The sequence below is a fragment of the Primulina tabacum genome, chromosome 10 (genome assembly GCF_025594145.1).
Source record: "Primulina tabacum isolate GXHZ01 chromosome 10, ASM2559414v2, whole genome shotgun sequence".
In the NCBI taxonomy this organism is placed as follows: Eukaryota; Viridiplantae; Streptophyta; class Magnoliopsida; order Lamiales; family Gesneriaceae; genus Primulina; species Primulina tabacum.
The window spans coordinates 5,162,049-5,179,192 of record NC_134559.1 but is presented as its reverse complement, the minus strand read 5'-3'; the positions used below and the strand labels follow the sequence as shown (position 1 = coordinate 5,179,192).

At 34.8% G+C, this 17,144-nt stretch overlaps 2 protein-coding genes across 2 annotated transcripts; one reads left to right on the top strand and one right to left on the bottom strand.

The window, feature by feature from the left end:
- The first annotated feature begins 483 nt into the window (after positions 1 to 483).
- On the top strand, positions 484 to 1,031 carry LOC142506056 (uncharacterized). Its single transcript, XM_075619191.1, has 2 exons — positions 484 to 552; positions 600 to 1,031. The coding sequence occupies exons 1-2, from the start codon at positions 484 to 486 to the stop codon at positions 1,029 to 1,031; spliced, it is 501 nt and encodes a 166-aa protein (XP_075475306.1).
- Positions 1,032 to 6,740: 5,709 nt separating this feature from the next.
- LOC142505234 (protein trichome birefringence-like) lies at positions 6,741 to 9,883 on the bottom strand. Its single transcript, XM_075618124.1, has 5 exons — positions 8,669 to 9,883; positions 8,134 to 8,326; positions 7,845 to 8,038; positions 7,600 to 7,758; positions 6,741 to 7,432 (listed from the first exon to the last, which is right to left on the bottom strand). The coding sequence occupies exons 1-5, from the start codon at positions 9,697 to 9,699 to the stop codon at positions 7,078 to 7,080; spliced, it is 1,932 nt and encodes a 643-aa protein (XP_075474239.1). The 5' UTR covers positions 9,700 to 9,883; the 3' UTR covers positions 6,741 to 7,077.
- Between the last annotated feature and the right edge of the window lie 7,261 nt (positions 9,884 to 17,144).

Here is a 17,144-nt window from a genome sequence, read left to right as displayed (position 1 = left end):
AACACTTTGTGCATGGTTTCATACTCGAAGCTAATTTTTGTAAAATTCAAAGACGATTTGGTCTCCAATAAATGAAAAAGCCAAGAAGACTTTAGGAACTAGAAAAACGCTTTCTCCATTGGTGAGTTTAATTAAATTTATTTTCTTTTGAAATACATTGTGCAAAACAAATAAAATTGGCAATTAAATATTTGAATTTAGTTGGCAAGAATCAAGATCACGAATTGTTAGTAGTATATACCTACACATGATTTTATTAATTGATTTGTAGAAGCACGCTTATTACTCCCGTGTTTATAAAACCAACTTGATGTGGCGGTTATCAATGAGAACGAATCATTATTTTCAGCTCAGTGAGCTTGTTCTCTCATTTCTTCACATGGTATCAGAGCGATATGATTTATCTGGAGCTCGATTTTTTTTCAATTGCATCGTTTCAGCAGCTGTGAAAGCTATTCATAGCTGATATGTTTCAACGATCTAATGGCAAACAATTGCAATTTCAATGATCCGCTATATATCCATCCTTCCGACACTCCGGGAACGAATCTAGTGAGTGATCAGTTAATTGGCGTGGAAAATTATGGTATCTGGAGCAGAGCTATGCTATTGCCTTGCGAGCAAAGAACAAGATCGCTTTGATAGATGGCAGCAGTCGACGACCACCAGTTGGGAGTCCAACCTTGCTTCAATGGGAAAGATGTAATGCGCTTGTGTTGTCCTGGATAATGAACACTGTATCGAATGAATTTTTTGGTGGAATAATATATGCATCAGATGCTTCAAAGGTGTGGACAGACCTGAAGAAGCAATCTGATAAGATCAATGGATCGAGAGTTTTCTCGTTGCACAGAGAAATTGGACGCCTCACTCAAGGTAATAGCACTGTCTCCACGTATTACTGTAAGCTTAAGCAGCTTTGGGATGAATATTCAGCTCTTATTGTTTTGCCATCGTGTGAGTGTGATACTGCTAGAAAATACTTGGAGCATGACTGCATGAGCAACAACATCGGCTTTTTCAGTTCCTGATGGGGCTTAACGACAGCTACATGCATATAAGAAGTCAAATTTTAATGATGAGTCCATTGCCTACAGTTGGACAAGCCTTTTCCTTGTTGTCTCAAGAAGAATCTCATAGGGCATTATCCTCGGTTGAAGTTCCAATAGCAGCCTTCTATACTAATCAGTCCAAGGGAGGTAAAATGATGAAGGAGAAGACAAACTTGATTTGTGATCACTGTAATTGGAACGGTCATACCAAGGAATATTGTTATAAGCTCGTTGGCTATCCTCCATGGCACAAGCTGTACAAATCCTCAAGTAAAGAACCAAACAGAAGTGTACACAAGGATAATTGGAAGAACAGAAAGATGTCAGGAGATGCCAATTTTGTAGAAGAAAGCACTACTGCTGACCAATCAAAAACAGCGGCTGGAACTCCATCTCTCTTTACTCCTGGTCAATACGCTGAAATCCTAAAGCTTTTGGGCAATGGCAACACACAAAATGACTGCACACCAGCTGTGAACATGGCATGTACTCTTTCATCCAATGTAAGCTCAGAATGGATCATTGACACAGGAGCCAATGAGCACATGATTGGTGATTGCTCTCTGTTAAAAGGTTCTAAGTCTGTGGTAGATTCATTTGGCACAGTGAGATTACCAGACGGTAATAGGGCTAGTATTAATAAAGTTGGCTCAGCCTCTTTAACAAGTTCCATTGAACTAGAACATGTCCTATACATACCACACTTTCAATTCAATCTTCTCTCGGTCTCCAAGTTCACAAGGAATCATGGTTGCTTTGTCACATTTTACCCTCATTTCTGCATGCTTCAGGACCTCAGGACTGGGAGAATAATGAGGATTGGTAAAGAGAGGAATGGACTCTATCACTTCACTACAGAGGCAGTGTCAAAATTAACTCCCAAGGACAGTTCTGTTTCTCCACCTTTTTTGCCTAAATTTGATGGTCCATATTCATGTTCGGCTACTGAAACTTGTAAGCATGTCAATATTGATACTTGGCATAATAGATTAGGACACATGTCTATATCAAGGATGCAAATGTTGCCTTTTATACAAAGAAGTGATACAATTTCTCATTGTTCTGTGTGCTCTGTTTCGAAGCAAAGTAGACTAAAGTTTCCACAAACTAGTTCATCTAAATCTTCATCTGCATTTCAGTTAATTCATATGGACATTTGGGGTCCATTTCATACCCCTACCTACAATGGTGAGAGGTATTTCCTTACCATTGTGGATGATTTCACTAGGGGAACATGGGTCTATCTTATGCAATCTAAAGTAGATGTGCTTAGAATGATTAGATTGTTCTTTGCTATGGTGGATAATCAATTTTCAAGAAAGGTTCAAGCTGTAAGAACAGACAATGCAACCGACTTCTTCAAAAGTGAGTGCCAACTTTTCTTCTCCTCTTTGGGAGTGATACACAATAGCTCATGCCCCTATACACCACAACAAAATGGAACCGTGGAAAGAAAGCATAGGCATATTCTGGATGTGGCACGAGCTCTTAGATTTCAGTCATCCTTACCACTCAAATATTGGGGAGGATTGTGTATTGACAGCCGTGTATCTAATTAATAGGGCTCCTACACCATTGCTAAGGAATAAATCCCCTTTTGAACTGCTGTTTCAGAAGACTCATTCCTTAACAAACTTGAGAGTTTTTGGATGCTTGTGTTATGCTTCAGCCCTACCAATAAGCCACAAGTTCTCACCTCGTGTTGTACCGTGTGTCTTCATTGGATACTCCAGTGTGCAAGAAGGGGTGCAAGCTTCTAAATCTGCAGACACGTAAGACAATAATTTCCAGAGATGTGGTATTTCATGAAGACATATTTCCCTTTGCTGTTGATGATCAGCCTTGTCTCATTTTCAAACCATCACCTATGGAGGATCTTTCACTTATTGATGAAGGACCAACAATTACCCTACCTTTAGATGAACCATCAACTTCCAGTACTATGCCCTCTGATGTCCCATTACAAAGATCCAGCAGAATCAAAGTTCCTCATGTTTGGGCAAATGATTACTCTTGTTCAGTTGCACATAATCGTGATCTTAACACTTGCCTTTATCCTATGACCAACTACCTAACATATGATCTTTTCTACAAGACACACCAGAACTTTCTAGCAGCCATGTGTCTTCAGTGAAAGAACCTCACTTTTATCATGAGGCCGTTGCTGATGTTAGATGGCGTGATGCCATGAATGATGAGCTTGTTGCTCTGGAAAGGAATCACACATGGGATATTGTGGATCTTCCGCCACAAGTCAAGCCCATTGGATGTCGTTGGGTGTAAAAAGCTAAACTCAAACCCGATGGTGGTATTGAGAGGTTTAAGGCACGTCTAGTGGCAAAAGGGTACACACAACAACCTGGTATTGATTTCACTGATACCTTCTCTCCTACTGCAAAAATTGTAACGATTCGTTGCCTTCTTAACATGGCTGTTAGTTATAACTGGCCTCTATTTCAAATGAATGTCACCAATGCATTCCTTCAATGAGATTTGGATGAGGACATCTACATGGATATTCCACAAGGTTACAAAGTTCAGAAGGAAAATCAGGTTTGTAAGCTCAGAAAGTCATTATATGGTTTAAAACAGGCTTCTCGCCAATGGAACACGAAATTCTCGAATGTTATGATTGAAGGTGGTTACTGTCAATCCCAACATGACCATTCTTTGTTCTTTAAGCATGATGACAATTCGATCACTTTGCTTGTGGTCTATGTCGACGACATTGTTATCACGGGAAGCAGCCAAGCAGCCATCACAAATTTGAAAATGTTTCTTCATTCCAAGCTACAGCTTAAAGATCTTGGTCATCTCAAATACTTCCTCGGCATTGAAGTGGCCTGTTCCAAGAAGGGTATCTATCTTAACCAACGGAAGTATGCGTTGGAACTTATAGCTGACACAGGTGTGGCAGAGGCTAGACCATTTGATACACCTATGGAGCAAAACAAGAAGCTCACTAGCCACGAGCTTGATTCTGTTATGGAACGAAATCCGAAGAATACTCCTGCAGATGCCTTACTGGTGAATCCAGGTGAATACCAACGTTTGGTTGGTCGGCTAATCTACCTGACTATAACTCGGCCTGACATCTGTTATGCAGTCCAATCCTTGAGCCAATTTATGCATGCTCCGAAGGCATCTCACTTGGATGCAGCTGTTCGTGTGGTCAAATACATTAAGAAGAACCTGGGTCAAGGCATTTTATTAAAGCCTTCTGCTTCTCTGTCTCTTACAGCATATTGTGATTCGGATTGGGCTGCTTGTCCGATGACTAGGCGCTCCGTTACTGGTTATTGTATCAAATTAAGGACTTCGCTCCTATCTTGGAAATCCAAGAAACAAAACACGGTCTCACGATCATCAGCAGAAGCTGAATATCGTGCAATGGCGACCACCACTTGCGAAGTTACTTGGATTGTTGCTCTTTTGCGTGACATGGGCGTACATATTCAAGGTCCTACGACATTGTTTTGTGATAATATGGCTGCTATCTACATTGGTGCTAACCCTGTGTATCATAAAAGAACAAAACATATAGAAATCGACTGTCACTTGGTACGTGAAAAAATCAAGGAAGGCTTCATCTGTACTCAATACGTTCCTACCCACCAACAACTTGGAGACATTTTCACGAAGAGTTTAGGAAGAGCTCAACATGCTTATTTGCTTGGACTTCTAGGGATTTGTGATCTGCATCAACCTTGAAAAGAAAGCTATACACACTGATATCAGCATGCCATGATACCAGTTTGTTGTCTATAGTAATTCAAGCTTGATGTTCACATCCACACCAAGCTTGAGGGGGGAGTGTTAGTAGTATATACCTACACACGCTTTTATTAATTGATTTGTAGAAGCACGCTTATTACTCCCCTGTATATAACACCAACTTGATGTGGTGGTTATCAATGAGAACGAATCATTCCTTTCAGCTCAGTGAGCTTGTTCTCTCATTTCTTCACACGAATAAAGTTGTTGACTCAAATTCCTCCGACAGGTACAAGGTTGTTGTTTTTATTTGATTCGAGCAACGAAGCTAACACAACACTATAATTCCATTTCTTAATTATTAGAACACCAAAAAAATTAACCTCCTACCATCCCCGTTGACAAAGAAATCCTTGATCGTGATAGATATGATAATCTATCACATGGAAAAGAAATTAAAAAACATTTCATAATAATAAAAAACACTAATGAACTTTTCTTAGTAATTTCAATGAAATGCTGTTATTGATAAAAATATAATATGTAAAATAAATATTATGTGATAAACTTCAAACAACTCAAGTTAATCATTTTCATACGGAAAGTTACAGGAAATAAATTTAGTACACCCTGTAAAATTTCAAAAATGTGAAAAAACATTGTGTAAATATAATTTTGTTTAATTAAAACTCCTATTTTAAAAGACAAAAACTTGTGTGAGACGATCTCACGAGTCGTATTTTGTGAGACGGATCTCTTATTTGAGTCATCCAAAAAAAACTATTATTTTTTATGTTAAGAGTATTACTTTTATTGTAAATATCGGAATGATTGATTTGTTTCACATATAAAGATTCGTGAGATCATCTCACAAAAGACCTACTCATTTTAAAAAATCAAGCATAAAATTCGTTTGAACTTATATATTGAGACCTAGGCAACAGCCCCATGGCTAAAATGTGAATACATAAAGTTCAATAATCCTTTCGCAATTAGATTGAGCGAATGTCCGTTTTAAGATATCCAATTATTCAATCATTCAAATGATTGAACATTTCATTTTAATACATTTGACTCTACTTTTCTCTAGAGATTTCAGTGTCATTTTTTCTATTATTTTAGTATTTATCTATATGTTGTTATTTTATATAGTCTTTAAATTTAGATGAGATATTGGCCTAATCCCTTCCACCTATAGGCTTTTGTTTAAATTCGTTTATATATTATATAGATAGAGATATACCAACTACCAATCCCAAACTATATTATCATTTAAAAAAGATAATCCTTTCAAAAACCTGATCAGTCATCAAACACAAAAACTCATATAAGACAATCACACATGTTAATTTTATGAGACAAATATTCTCTACGGGTCCACCTAAGAAAAAATATTATTTTTATCTTAGATTTATTATTTTTTTATTGTAATATGAAAGTGTTGGTATGTCTCACGAATAAAGATTCGTAAAATCGTCTCACAAGATATCTATTACGTCCTATTTCCCCACCAACCTCCAAACCGACAATTATTATTATTTTTTCATATTTATTTATTTTTGTATACCGGCAATTTCGTTCTAATAATAAAGAACGCTGATTACCACCCAAAGGACAAAGGTCAATGTTTCCCATGTGAAGACGTGGAAAAATGAAGAATAAAGTGTGAAAATTTCAATCAATCGGTTAACAGATGTCCGACTAAAATATATAATAATATTCATGAAAGTAGCAAACTGTTGTGTCAGACTCAAAGCTTATATTATGAAAGTTCAAAGCATGTAAGAATTTAGACAACTGTGAAGAAAGATAATCAACAATATTAATTAATTGTTAACCAAAGATAAGGCATACTTTTTGTCACCTTACTTTAATCAAAAGCACTGTCACGTCCCAAGAAATTTTTGATAAATTATATTATTAACCTGGGATCTAAAATATATGAACTACAGGTAAATTTGGAACAGAATATCATGATGTAAATGGTTTATTTATAATCTTAAATAAACAAATTAAACTATTAATTACAATTCTTGCAGCCATTTCCCCTTTCCTCTCATTATCCCGATGAAAACATATCAAAAGTTATATATTCAATGAGTGTTTTTTTGGTTGTAAAAAAGCAAGAGTGTAATGCACACTTCTATAAATAACTCGTTTCAATGAACAGGACAGAGCATAGCATCCTCGAGTAGAATATTTACTGCTGCTTTAATTCTTGCCTGGTGATTTGAGGGCGGGGAAAACCAGCCGCATGTGATCCAACAATTGATGGTCCCGTCGAGATGCCATCCAAGAATTTAGATTTGGCCTACGACTGTTTCTCCTGCTGTCGAAACTTGTTTGATTTAACTAAAAGCTCTGCGTATAGGATCTCGTTCCATGCATCCGGCACCCCAGGGAGGCACCAATGGCTGCAGTCTTGGAAACTTAAAGGAGATCTCCTCTCTTCTTCTGAGAGATGTTGTTTCCGGTATATTGATGGATGGCCATCCTTCCGATAATCTGTCATTCTGGTGACGTTCATATATGTTATATGGGTCTTCATTCCTTTAAAGACCTTCTCCAAAACAGTCATCTTTGGTGGATAGGGAGTTAGATACGTATCGTTCTTTATTGGCTCCGTTTCATGGTCGCATTGCCCCCCGGAATTCCATTGCCCACCACTACAAGCAAAATGCAATAGGTTCATTGAAGAATATATGGATATGCAACCTTCTTTGCTGAAGAAAATCAATGACTAGAAACTAGATAATAATGCTTATCCCACACCACGGTTTGATCTTTTATCATAATCCTATCGTACAAGTGAGTAATTTAGTCAGATTACTACCTGAAATGAGATGCTGAATAGCCCCTGAAGAACACGAGAGATTTCAAAGGACTGACATGGGTATCCACCCATCTTCCCCACGTCGTTAAGGCCTTTCGAAATGCTTCATTCACGTCTAGGTCGCTGTAAACATGGCTCCCTTCTTGGTAATAGTCCTTCCTGATTTATTCAAATGATGATAGTTTAGTGTAATGCTAGTCATACAACAATAAAGTTATCGAAATGGGACATAATTATTTCTTTACCCTTTCGAAGTTTTCTCATGAGTCCACCAGTGTCCAGTGTTGAACACAATCACGTCTGCATTTTTATATTTGTCAGCTGAGCTTCCAATCATATCAAGCCGGAGTGTTTCCTTCTTCTTTCCATTTTTCGACGAGACTTCCCACTCTTGAACCAAGAAAGGAGATACAAAAAACTCCACCCTGCATTTGTAGTCCTATCAAAATTACACAAAGTAAGAAAATGTTCACAACAAAGATCAATATTTCTTGGAAGATGGAAAAATATACACATATCAGTTCAGTAATTTACTTCAAATATGAAGGCATACGAAGCTTCTGCCCGAAAATGGTGCCGGCCGGATTCTTCATAAACCTTTTTCTGATCTTTTACAGAGTTCTTGAGGATGCAAATAAGAGATTCCCACATGTTCCGGTTGAGGGAATCGCCAACAAAAACTAGCCTTTTTCCTCTCAACAATTCCAGCATATGGCTGCCGTTTAACCTTAATAATATTCAAAAAATCAACGTATGCTAAACTAGAACATTAAAAGACAGTGAAAAGATCAAATATTTCACGGCTATAGTCCAATCCCACATCAACAAAAAATTGAACTGATCAATCTGAAAACCCAAACTTTTTTCTGAGATCGAACACTATTGCGGGATTGCAGAGTCATGGGGTAATTTTCTAGAAATGAAAAAAAAAATAGATTTGAACCAAACCAATTCAAGAAATTATCAGACCGATGTAGCAGTTCGAATGTCACTCTCGGTGAATATCTGCCCATAAAAATTCATTCTGCAGAGTATTTGAAAAAAATGGAGACGGGATTTTGCCACATACCTTGGAAGAGCGCAACCTTTTGGCTTCCACTTAAGTTTGTGGTAGCCATTGTCAGGCCTACCGTTAAGGAAACAATTAAATTGCTCATCGATCAGAGAACAAGAACCGGGATTGTACAGCGGATAAGAGTCATCTCTCACCCAATTCCCATCAAACAGATCACAATTCATCAGGTCATCCATCCCTTGTTTGCCATTTGAGGCATTAGCACTAGTGTTCTGTTTCTTCATCAAAGAAGAAGTGAAATTATGAATCAAATTCTTATCTGAGGTCCCTTTTCCTGATATCAAAGTAACATTTTTCACCGGATTCGGTGGCTGAATAACAGTTCTGTTCGCAGCACTGCTCTCATTTGCCTTCAAGACTTCAACTTTATCACCCAACGCTTCACCCCGAGTCTGATTTTGTTCTACGACTTCACTTTTATCACTCAACTGGTAATTTTGAGTCTGGTTCTTGACGCCAGAAGACCCTTCACTGGATTTTGTCGGGGTTGTATCGTTATTCACAATCTCATTGACAGAAGGCTTCTGGGGCAAAACTGTGACGTTATTTGGCTTCAAGACATCAACTTTATGGGTTTCCTCTTCATTCCGAGTCAGGTTTTTTGCGGCAGGAGTCTCTTTATCCGAATTCGGTGCCAAGGATGACAAGCTCTGAGATCCAATACTGTCGGTTCCCGAAAAATTATGGGATTGCGACGGAGACGACGAGTTAGTGAAGAAATAAGAGAAAATCGAAGAAACGCGAGATCTATACGATTCATCCGAGAAAATCGAAGACGAAGTATGAGAACTCGAACTAGGAGCACCATGGCCGCCTGTACTTACAGCAAATATGTTGGTGAACCATGGAGAAGAAGAGTTCGAAGAAGGGCTAAAAGCGAGAAAAATGGTGAAGGCAATAAAAACAAAAACAAACCCATATGCAATCGCAAAGGTTTTCTTCGTTCTGAAGATTGAGAAGTGGATTTTGAAGTCGGAGAACAGACTCCCACCATTAATCGGCGCATATTTCTTTATATCCGCCATGTGAGCAGCGAATGTTTTGCAGCACAAACGAAATCCTCGAGAATGTATGAGAATTTCCCGGAGAAACGGAGAAAGAAAGAGAGATTTTGTTGTGTGCCGATTGGAGAGTTGAAATACAGAGAGAGATGGAGAAAAAGTAAGAAGTCTGAGTGGGTGCGTGAGAGAGAGTTTCCTTATCAGAAATGCTTTGCTGCGTATGTATATATATTGCATGTATACGTGTCTACATCTTCAGTCAATTTTAGATGATTTACTTCTCAAAATAAACAGAATTTGAGTGTCTTTAATGCAAGTTTTACTTTATAATAATACACAGAAGATCTTGTGGTATATATTCTCCGCGAGAGAGATGGAGTGATATTGCCACGACATTTTTTCTACTGCCAGATATAAAATGATCAACTTTTTGTTTTGAGTAGGTTTTCTTGTGAGACGGTCTCACGAATTTTTATGTGCGAGACGGATCAACCCTACCGATATTCACAATAAAAAATATTAATCCTAGCATAAAAAAATAATATTTTTTCATGGATAACACAAATAAGATATATGTCTCACAAAATACGACCCGTGAGACCGTTTCACACAAATTTTTGTCTTTTGTTTTTTCTCCACATTTAGATCTAATATTAAAATATTTTATAACAGATGAGTTAAATATGTTTGATTTTTAAATATTAGATAACTCATAAACTAATCTGTTGATAAATTTTATGCATATATTTTAAATCCAAGATTTTATTTTAAAAATATAATCTTGATTTCCCTTTATTATCTTTGCCGTTGAATAATTTTTCCCAAACCAAAGTTTACCCTAGCGTGGAAAAAGTGAGTCCACCACAAATGTGTAATGATTTGATTTTTGATACCAAAATGCCACTGGAGTTTGAGTGATTTACTACGAGTGCCACCACAGTCAGCAACTCTTTTTAAACTACAATCCAATCACTGGCATGCCTCCACGTGTACACGCATTCGGATGGAATTTTCACGAACTCTCCAAAGTCCAAACAAGCCCCAATTTCAAACACAATTAATTAAAGTATTAAATATTAATTATGAATTAAATCCCATAATAAAATCATTAACGAAGATTTCCTACCAATTTCAAATTGTTTCTTCATTCTTTTGACAATATAGTAAGATAGTGTCATATTTGCAAAACTATAATCATAATCAGTAGAAAATTTCTCAGATTTATTAATATCTGTATAATTCATTGTGCATATCTATCAATTTTTAAAAAAGGAAAATTATTTTTTTGCTTACGAATTTTTGTCTCTTTACGATTTTGCTTCTCGGAATTATTAATTTCAATTCACTATCTTTGCCTTTTATGACAATTTTCGATATTTTTTCGATGCGACGCTTATTATGTAATGTTACATCAATATTATCAATAAAAAAACTTAATTTTTATAATATAGATAATCAAATTACAAATAATCAAACATATTGAACCGTTTTTTATTAGACTTTTGACACTCACTTTCCCATATTTTCGGCTTATCAGTTGTATTTTGAAATTTATATTTTATTGACAAAAACTTATGTGAAATGGTTTCACAGATCGTATTTTGTGAGACGGATCTCTTATTTAGGTCATCCATGAAAAAATATTTACGTTTTATGCTAAGAGTATTACTTTTTATTGTGAATATCGGTAGTGTTGATCCGTCTCACAGATAAAAATTCGTGAGACCGTCTTACAAGAGAGAGACCTACTCTATTTTATTTCCAAGATAGATGTATGGAAAAATTCAAAAAATAAAGAAGGATAAAATTTATATAATTTTACATTTATTTCATGGCAAAAACTTCTGTGAGACGGTCTCACGGATCGTATTTTGTGAAACAAATCTCTTATTTGGGTTATCCATGAAAAAATATTATTTTTCATGCTAAGAGTATTACTTTTTATTGTAAATATCAATAGGGTTGACCCATCTCATAGATAAAGATTTATGAGACTGTTTCATAAGAAACCTACTCTTATTTCACAGTGGGTTTTTTGTTTTGGTAAATTTGCGTATGATTAATTAATGAGAATAAATGGGCAAAAAAGTAGAATAATGAAAGTGGAGTTACATAAATTCTTGACGCGTGGACCGCCGTGGTATTTAACTTTGACTACGGCCGCCCGTACGTTTGCCCGTCAACGGCCGTAGCATAGTCTTTGGCTCCTTGACTTGTTATTTTAATATAATAAGATTTGCTACATAATTTTTATTTTGACAAAGAAATTAAAATATTAATAAAAAAATTTAATAGAGTTGAATATTCAAATGATCATTTATTTTTTAAAAATATATAAGATAATTGTCCATAGCCAAATATAAAAGATAGGTTTTGAGTATAAAATATTATATTTATAGTTTATATTATTTAATTCGAGAGACCTATCGTAAAATAACTATTGAACTTTTACAAGATAATATAATATGCATTTAGAAAAAAATCACTGTGAATGTGTGTGTGTAAACAATATACAAAACATATTTTTTAATAGACTAAAATATCAACTATATGGTAGAATATTATGGAGTTAGACATAGAAAAATAATTCACACACACTCTTGTGAAACATTCTCGTGTGTTAATTTTATGATAAAAATTTTCGACTTGACCCAATTTAATTTATGGAATTTATTATTTTTTATATTAAAAATAATTTTTATTATAATCATGAAACGGGTCAATCCGTATTACGAACAAAAATCTATGCGATAGTCTCATAAATCGCTTTGCACATAGGGAAAGATTAGGATGAATATTTGATAAGCCCGTACTACATACTTAGTTAAATGAATGGGCAACTGATAGATGACAAAAATTTGTGTGAGACGGTCTCACGGGTCGTATTTTGTGAGACGGATCTCTTATTTGGATCATCCATGAAAAAATATTACTTTTTATGCTAAGAGTCTTACTTTTTATTGTGAATATCAGTAGGATTGACTCGTTTCACAAATAAAGATTCGTGAGACCGTCTTTCAAGAGACCTACTCTAGATAGATGTTGTGACTCATTTGTTCATAATTGCTCAAATCAATAAGCAAATGAAAATTGATTTGCGGGTTTCATAATCATAAAATTAATTTTTTTATTAAACAAATGAAAATAAAAATGGGAATTTTATGACGTTGGTGACACGTTCCTTTCCTGCTCGACTGACGCAATAATTCTCGAAGGGTCGATTTCAAATATGACAAATGAACACAAATGGTGTGAATTTCGAAGTTGCATTAAATTGAAAATTTGAAATTTAAGGATAAATCCAAATATATTATTGCCTCGTAACTCCAATATTTTCGGATTTTTGCACGATTTGTGTTGCTAGTATCGCCAGCCAACGAACAACTCCATTTGAATTTTTAATTTCATTAGATATATTTAGAGCATATCAAGTAGAATTTTGGGCGAATCGTTTCCCCGCCATCTATATTCGATGTTTGACAAAAACTTACGTGAGATGGTTTCACGGGTCGTATTTTGTGAGACAGATCTCTTATTTGGATCATCCATAAAAAAATATTACTTTTTATGCTAAGATTATTACTTTTTATTGTGAATATCCGTATAATTGATCCGTCTCACATATAAAAATTCGTGAGACCGTCTCACAAGAGATCTATTCTGTATGTTTTGTGATTTCAGTTCGCTATGTTATCATAATTTAGTATATGTCTTAGTATCTTATATATTTACACGTGGACAAATAATTATTTAATAAAAAAATAACGGAGAATCAAAATTGTAAAAATATAAATATCGGTGGTAAATTTGTTATTTTTCTTAGAAATTTAATCGGTATTTACGTGGTTTTTGTCGGAACGATTGTAGGGGTATGTATTGTTGTTTAACGGCAAAAACTTGTGTGAGACGGTCTAACGAGTCGTATTTTGTGAGACGTATCTCTTATTTGGGTCTTCCATGAAAAAATATTATTTTTTATGTTAAGAGTGTTACTTTTGATTGTGGATATCTGTAGGTTTGATCCGTCTCATAGATAAAGATTCGTGAGATCGTCTCACAAGATACCCTACTTTTTTTATTCACGAGACGAGTTAATAAATAATAATATTCAAATTTACCATCAAAAATAATATTTTAACATAAAAATTAATTTTTTTATGGGTGATCTAAATAAAATATCCGTCTTCTCGTAAAATTGATCAATTAAACCATCTCAAATAAATTTTACACACACACATTAAATGAATCGAAGGATATCCAACTGCCAGCTAATACTTAATCCACCGACGTGATATAAAAAAAAAAACAATATAAACGATTATTTATTATTTATTTGATATTGATTTTATTGAATTTGTGACCGAGTTACGAGTTTCAGATTTAGTTATAACAATTTTTTTAAATATGGTAGAATCATATTGAGCGAAGAACGATTCAAGCAAGATCAAACATCAAATATGTGATAAGTAAAAGCATTTCTATTTTTAAAATCTTTAATTGATTAATAATAGCTTTATTTTCGTTTTTACATAATATGTTTTAGATTAGGTTTATTTTAAAACGGTCTCACAAATATTTATTCGTGAGACGAGTTAACTCTGTCTATATTTGCAATAAAAAAAAATATTTTTCATGAATGATACAAATAAAATATTCATCTCACAAAATCGAGACTCTTTCAGAAAAGTTTTTGTGTATGCTTTATATGTATACCGTATATGCTATTGAGAAAGAATGGTATATAAAATATCTACCACTAAATTTGGTCTCTCATATTTCTCATTAAGAGAGGAGCTAGCCAGTCGACACTTCAAATGTTTAATTAATAAAAAATATTTAAATTTCATATTTTTAACATCAATATTTAATATTTCATAGTTTTTTCTAATAAAAAAATTGTGTGAAATATACTTCCATTTATTCTTTATATGATTATAGACGACATAAATATAATATCATGCAGGCTTTAGTGCCTATGCTTGTATCACTGGCTAACTATACATGACTGGAATTTTTAAAACTAATAATATAATATTATAAATTATGTTGTGTGTAATAATTATGTCATCTGAATAAAGAAATCAAAATAGAATGTTTCAGCTGTTGTATATCGTAAAAAATTTGAATTGGATTGTTATCAAAATTGACAAAAACTTATATGAGAAGGTCTCACGAGTCGTATTTCGTGAGACAAATCTATTATTTGGGTCATCCATGAAAAAAATTACTTTTTATGTTAAGAGTATTACTTTTTATTGTGAATATCGATAGGGTTGATCTGTCTCACAGATAAAGATTCGTGAGACCGTCTCACAAGAGACTTACTCATCAAATTTTATGTCCTACAATTAGTATTAGAGCCAATAACACGGGTAAAATTTTTATTGATTGCAAGATGTGTAATTATTGAGAGAAAAATCGTTGAGTGCAATAAATTTTTTTGTTGAATTGAGCAATCAAACGTGATATTTGAACTGATATTTATTTTTAAAAAATTAATTTATATCGTTACAACCCATTGTATCTTTGCGTAATTCACGATCGCTCGTTCTACATATTATACTTCAAATTATAGAGCTGTCCCGCAATAACAAAGCAGGCTGTAGCATTATTCTTTTAGGCTGTTGCCTTTTATACGCATTAAATAGGTGGGTGGATTCAGTTTGTTTTCAATTATCACCCATTATATTGAACTATTTAATTTATTCATTAATAAATATCTAATATCAAGTTACTCAAAATTTTATTAAATTCAAGATTTTAATTTCAGAAATATTATATAGTCATTACACCAAATCAATTATATTTCTGAAAATCAAGAACTGAAATTTTCAAATGGAAATAACGAATCAAATTCATTAATTGGGCTAGATCGATATACTTCTACGCGCAATTATGTTGTAATAAATTCACGTACACGATGGTACTTGCACTGGTGGAACTAGTAGGAGTAGGTAGATGATTGTCGTAACTACAAAATTATTAATTTTATTCAATGTTCCGGTGTATTTAATATATATATATTCATGAGTATGTTTGTATGAGACGACAAGTCAATTCTGTTCATATTTATCATAAAAACTAATATTTTTGGTATAAAAATAATATTTTTTCATGATTGACACAAATATAATATATATATCACAAAATTGATCCGTGATATTGTTTTACAAGAGTTTTTGTGTGTATTCGCACAATGTCAAGAACTGAAATGGAAGAGCTTAGCTCATTGAGCTAACTGATAAACGTGTACCTAAATAATACATAATAGAAACGTATTTTGGGAACAATTAACACTCCCCCTTCAAGCTTGGTGTGATAGGTCATAGACACCTAGAAGCCCAAGCAAGTAGGCATGTTGAGTCTTCCCCAAACTCTTCGTGAAGATGTCACCGAGTTGCTGATGTGTAGGAACGTATTTAGTGCAGATGAGGCCCTTTTTGATCTTCTCACGAACCAAATGACAATCAATCTCTATATGTTTCGTTCGTACATGATAATACTAGATTGGCACCAATGTGAATGGCAGCCATATTGTCACAAAACAACATTGCTGGACTGCTAATCTGAACTCCCATGTCATGCAAAAGGCCAACAATCCAAATGATTTCACAGGTAGTGGTTGCCATGTCACGATATTCTGTTTCCGCAGATGATCGTGAAACAATATTTTGCTTCTTGGACTTCCAAGATAAGAGTGATGCCCCTAGTTTAATGCAATAGCCAGTAACCGAACGACGAGTCATGGGGCAAACAACCCAATCTGAATCACAATACAAAGAATCAGAATGCTTTAACAAGATGTCTTGGCCTGGGTTTCTTTTAATGTACTTGACAACTTGAATGGCGACATCCAGGTGGGATGCCTTCGGAGCATGCATGAACTGGCTTAGATATTGGACCGCATAGCAAATGTCAGGTCGAGTTATAGTCAAGTATATCAACCGACCAACCAAGCGTTGGTATTCATTCGGGTCAACTAGCAAAGTATCTACTGGAACATTTCTTTGAGCTTGCTGCATGCTAGAATCGAGTTCATGGCTAGTGAACTTCATGTTCTGTTCAATAGGAGTGTCAAATGGCCTGGCCCCTGCCACACCTGTGTCAGCGATGAGCTCCAAAGCATACTTCCGTTGGTTAAGGTAAATACCTTATTTGGAACGTGCAACTTCAATGCCCAAGAAATATTTGAGATGCCCAAGGTTTTTAAGTTGCAACTTGGAGTGAAGAAACATTTTCAGACTTTGTATTTCTGTCGCACTGCTCCCTGTGATGACAATATCATCAACATACACTACAAGCAAAGTAATTGAAGCATTATTTCTTTTGAAGAACAAGGAGTGATCATGTTGTGACTGACAATAGCCACATTCAATCATGACAGATGAGAATTTCGCATTCCATTGACGTGAAGCCTGTTTTAGACCGTATAATGATTTGTCAACTTGCAGACCTTTTTTTCCTCAGCA

Bases quoted from the DNA above. Each gene is read 5' to 3' on its own strand.
- LOC142506056 (XM_075619191.1), top strand. From the start codon at position 484: ATGGCAAACAATTGCAATTTCAATGATCCGCTATATATCCATCCTTCC. The intron at 553-599 runs GTGAGTGATCAG...TATCTGGAGCAG, and splicing joins ACACTCCGGGAACGAATCTA to AGCTATGCTATTGCCTTGCG.
- LOC142505234 (XM_075618124.1), bottom strand. From the start codon at position 9,699: ATGGCGGATATAAAGAAATATGCGCCGATTAATGGTGGGAGTCTGTTC. The intron at 7,759-7,844 runs GTAAAGAAATAA...TGAATAAATCAG, and splicing joins CATGAGAAAACTTCGAAAGG to GAAGGACTATTACCAAGAAG. The intron at 7,433-7,599 runs GTAGTAATCTGA...TTTTGCTTGTAG, and splicing joins TATTCAGCATCTCATTTCAG to TGGTGGGCAATGGAATTCCG.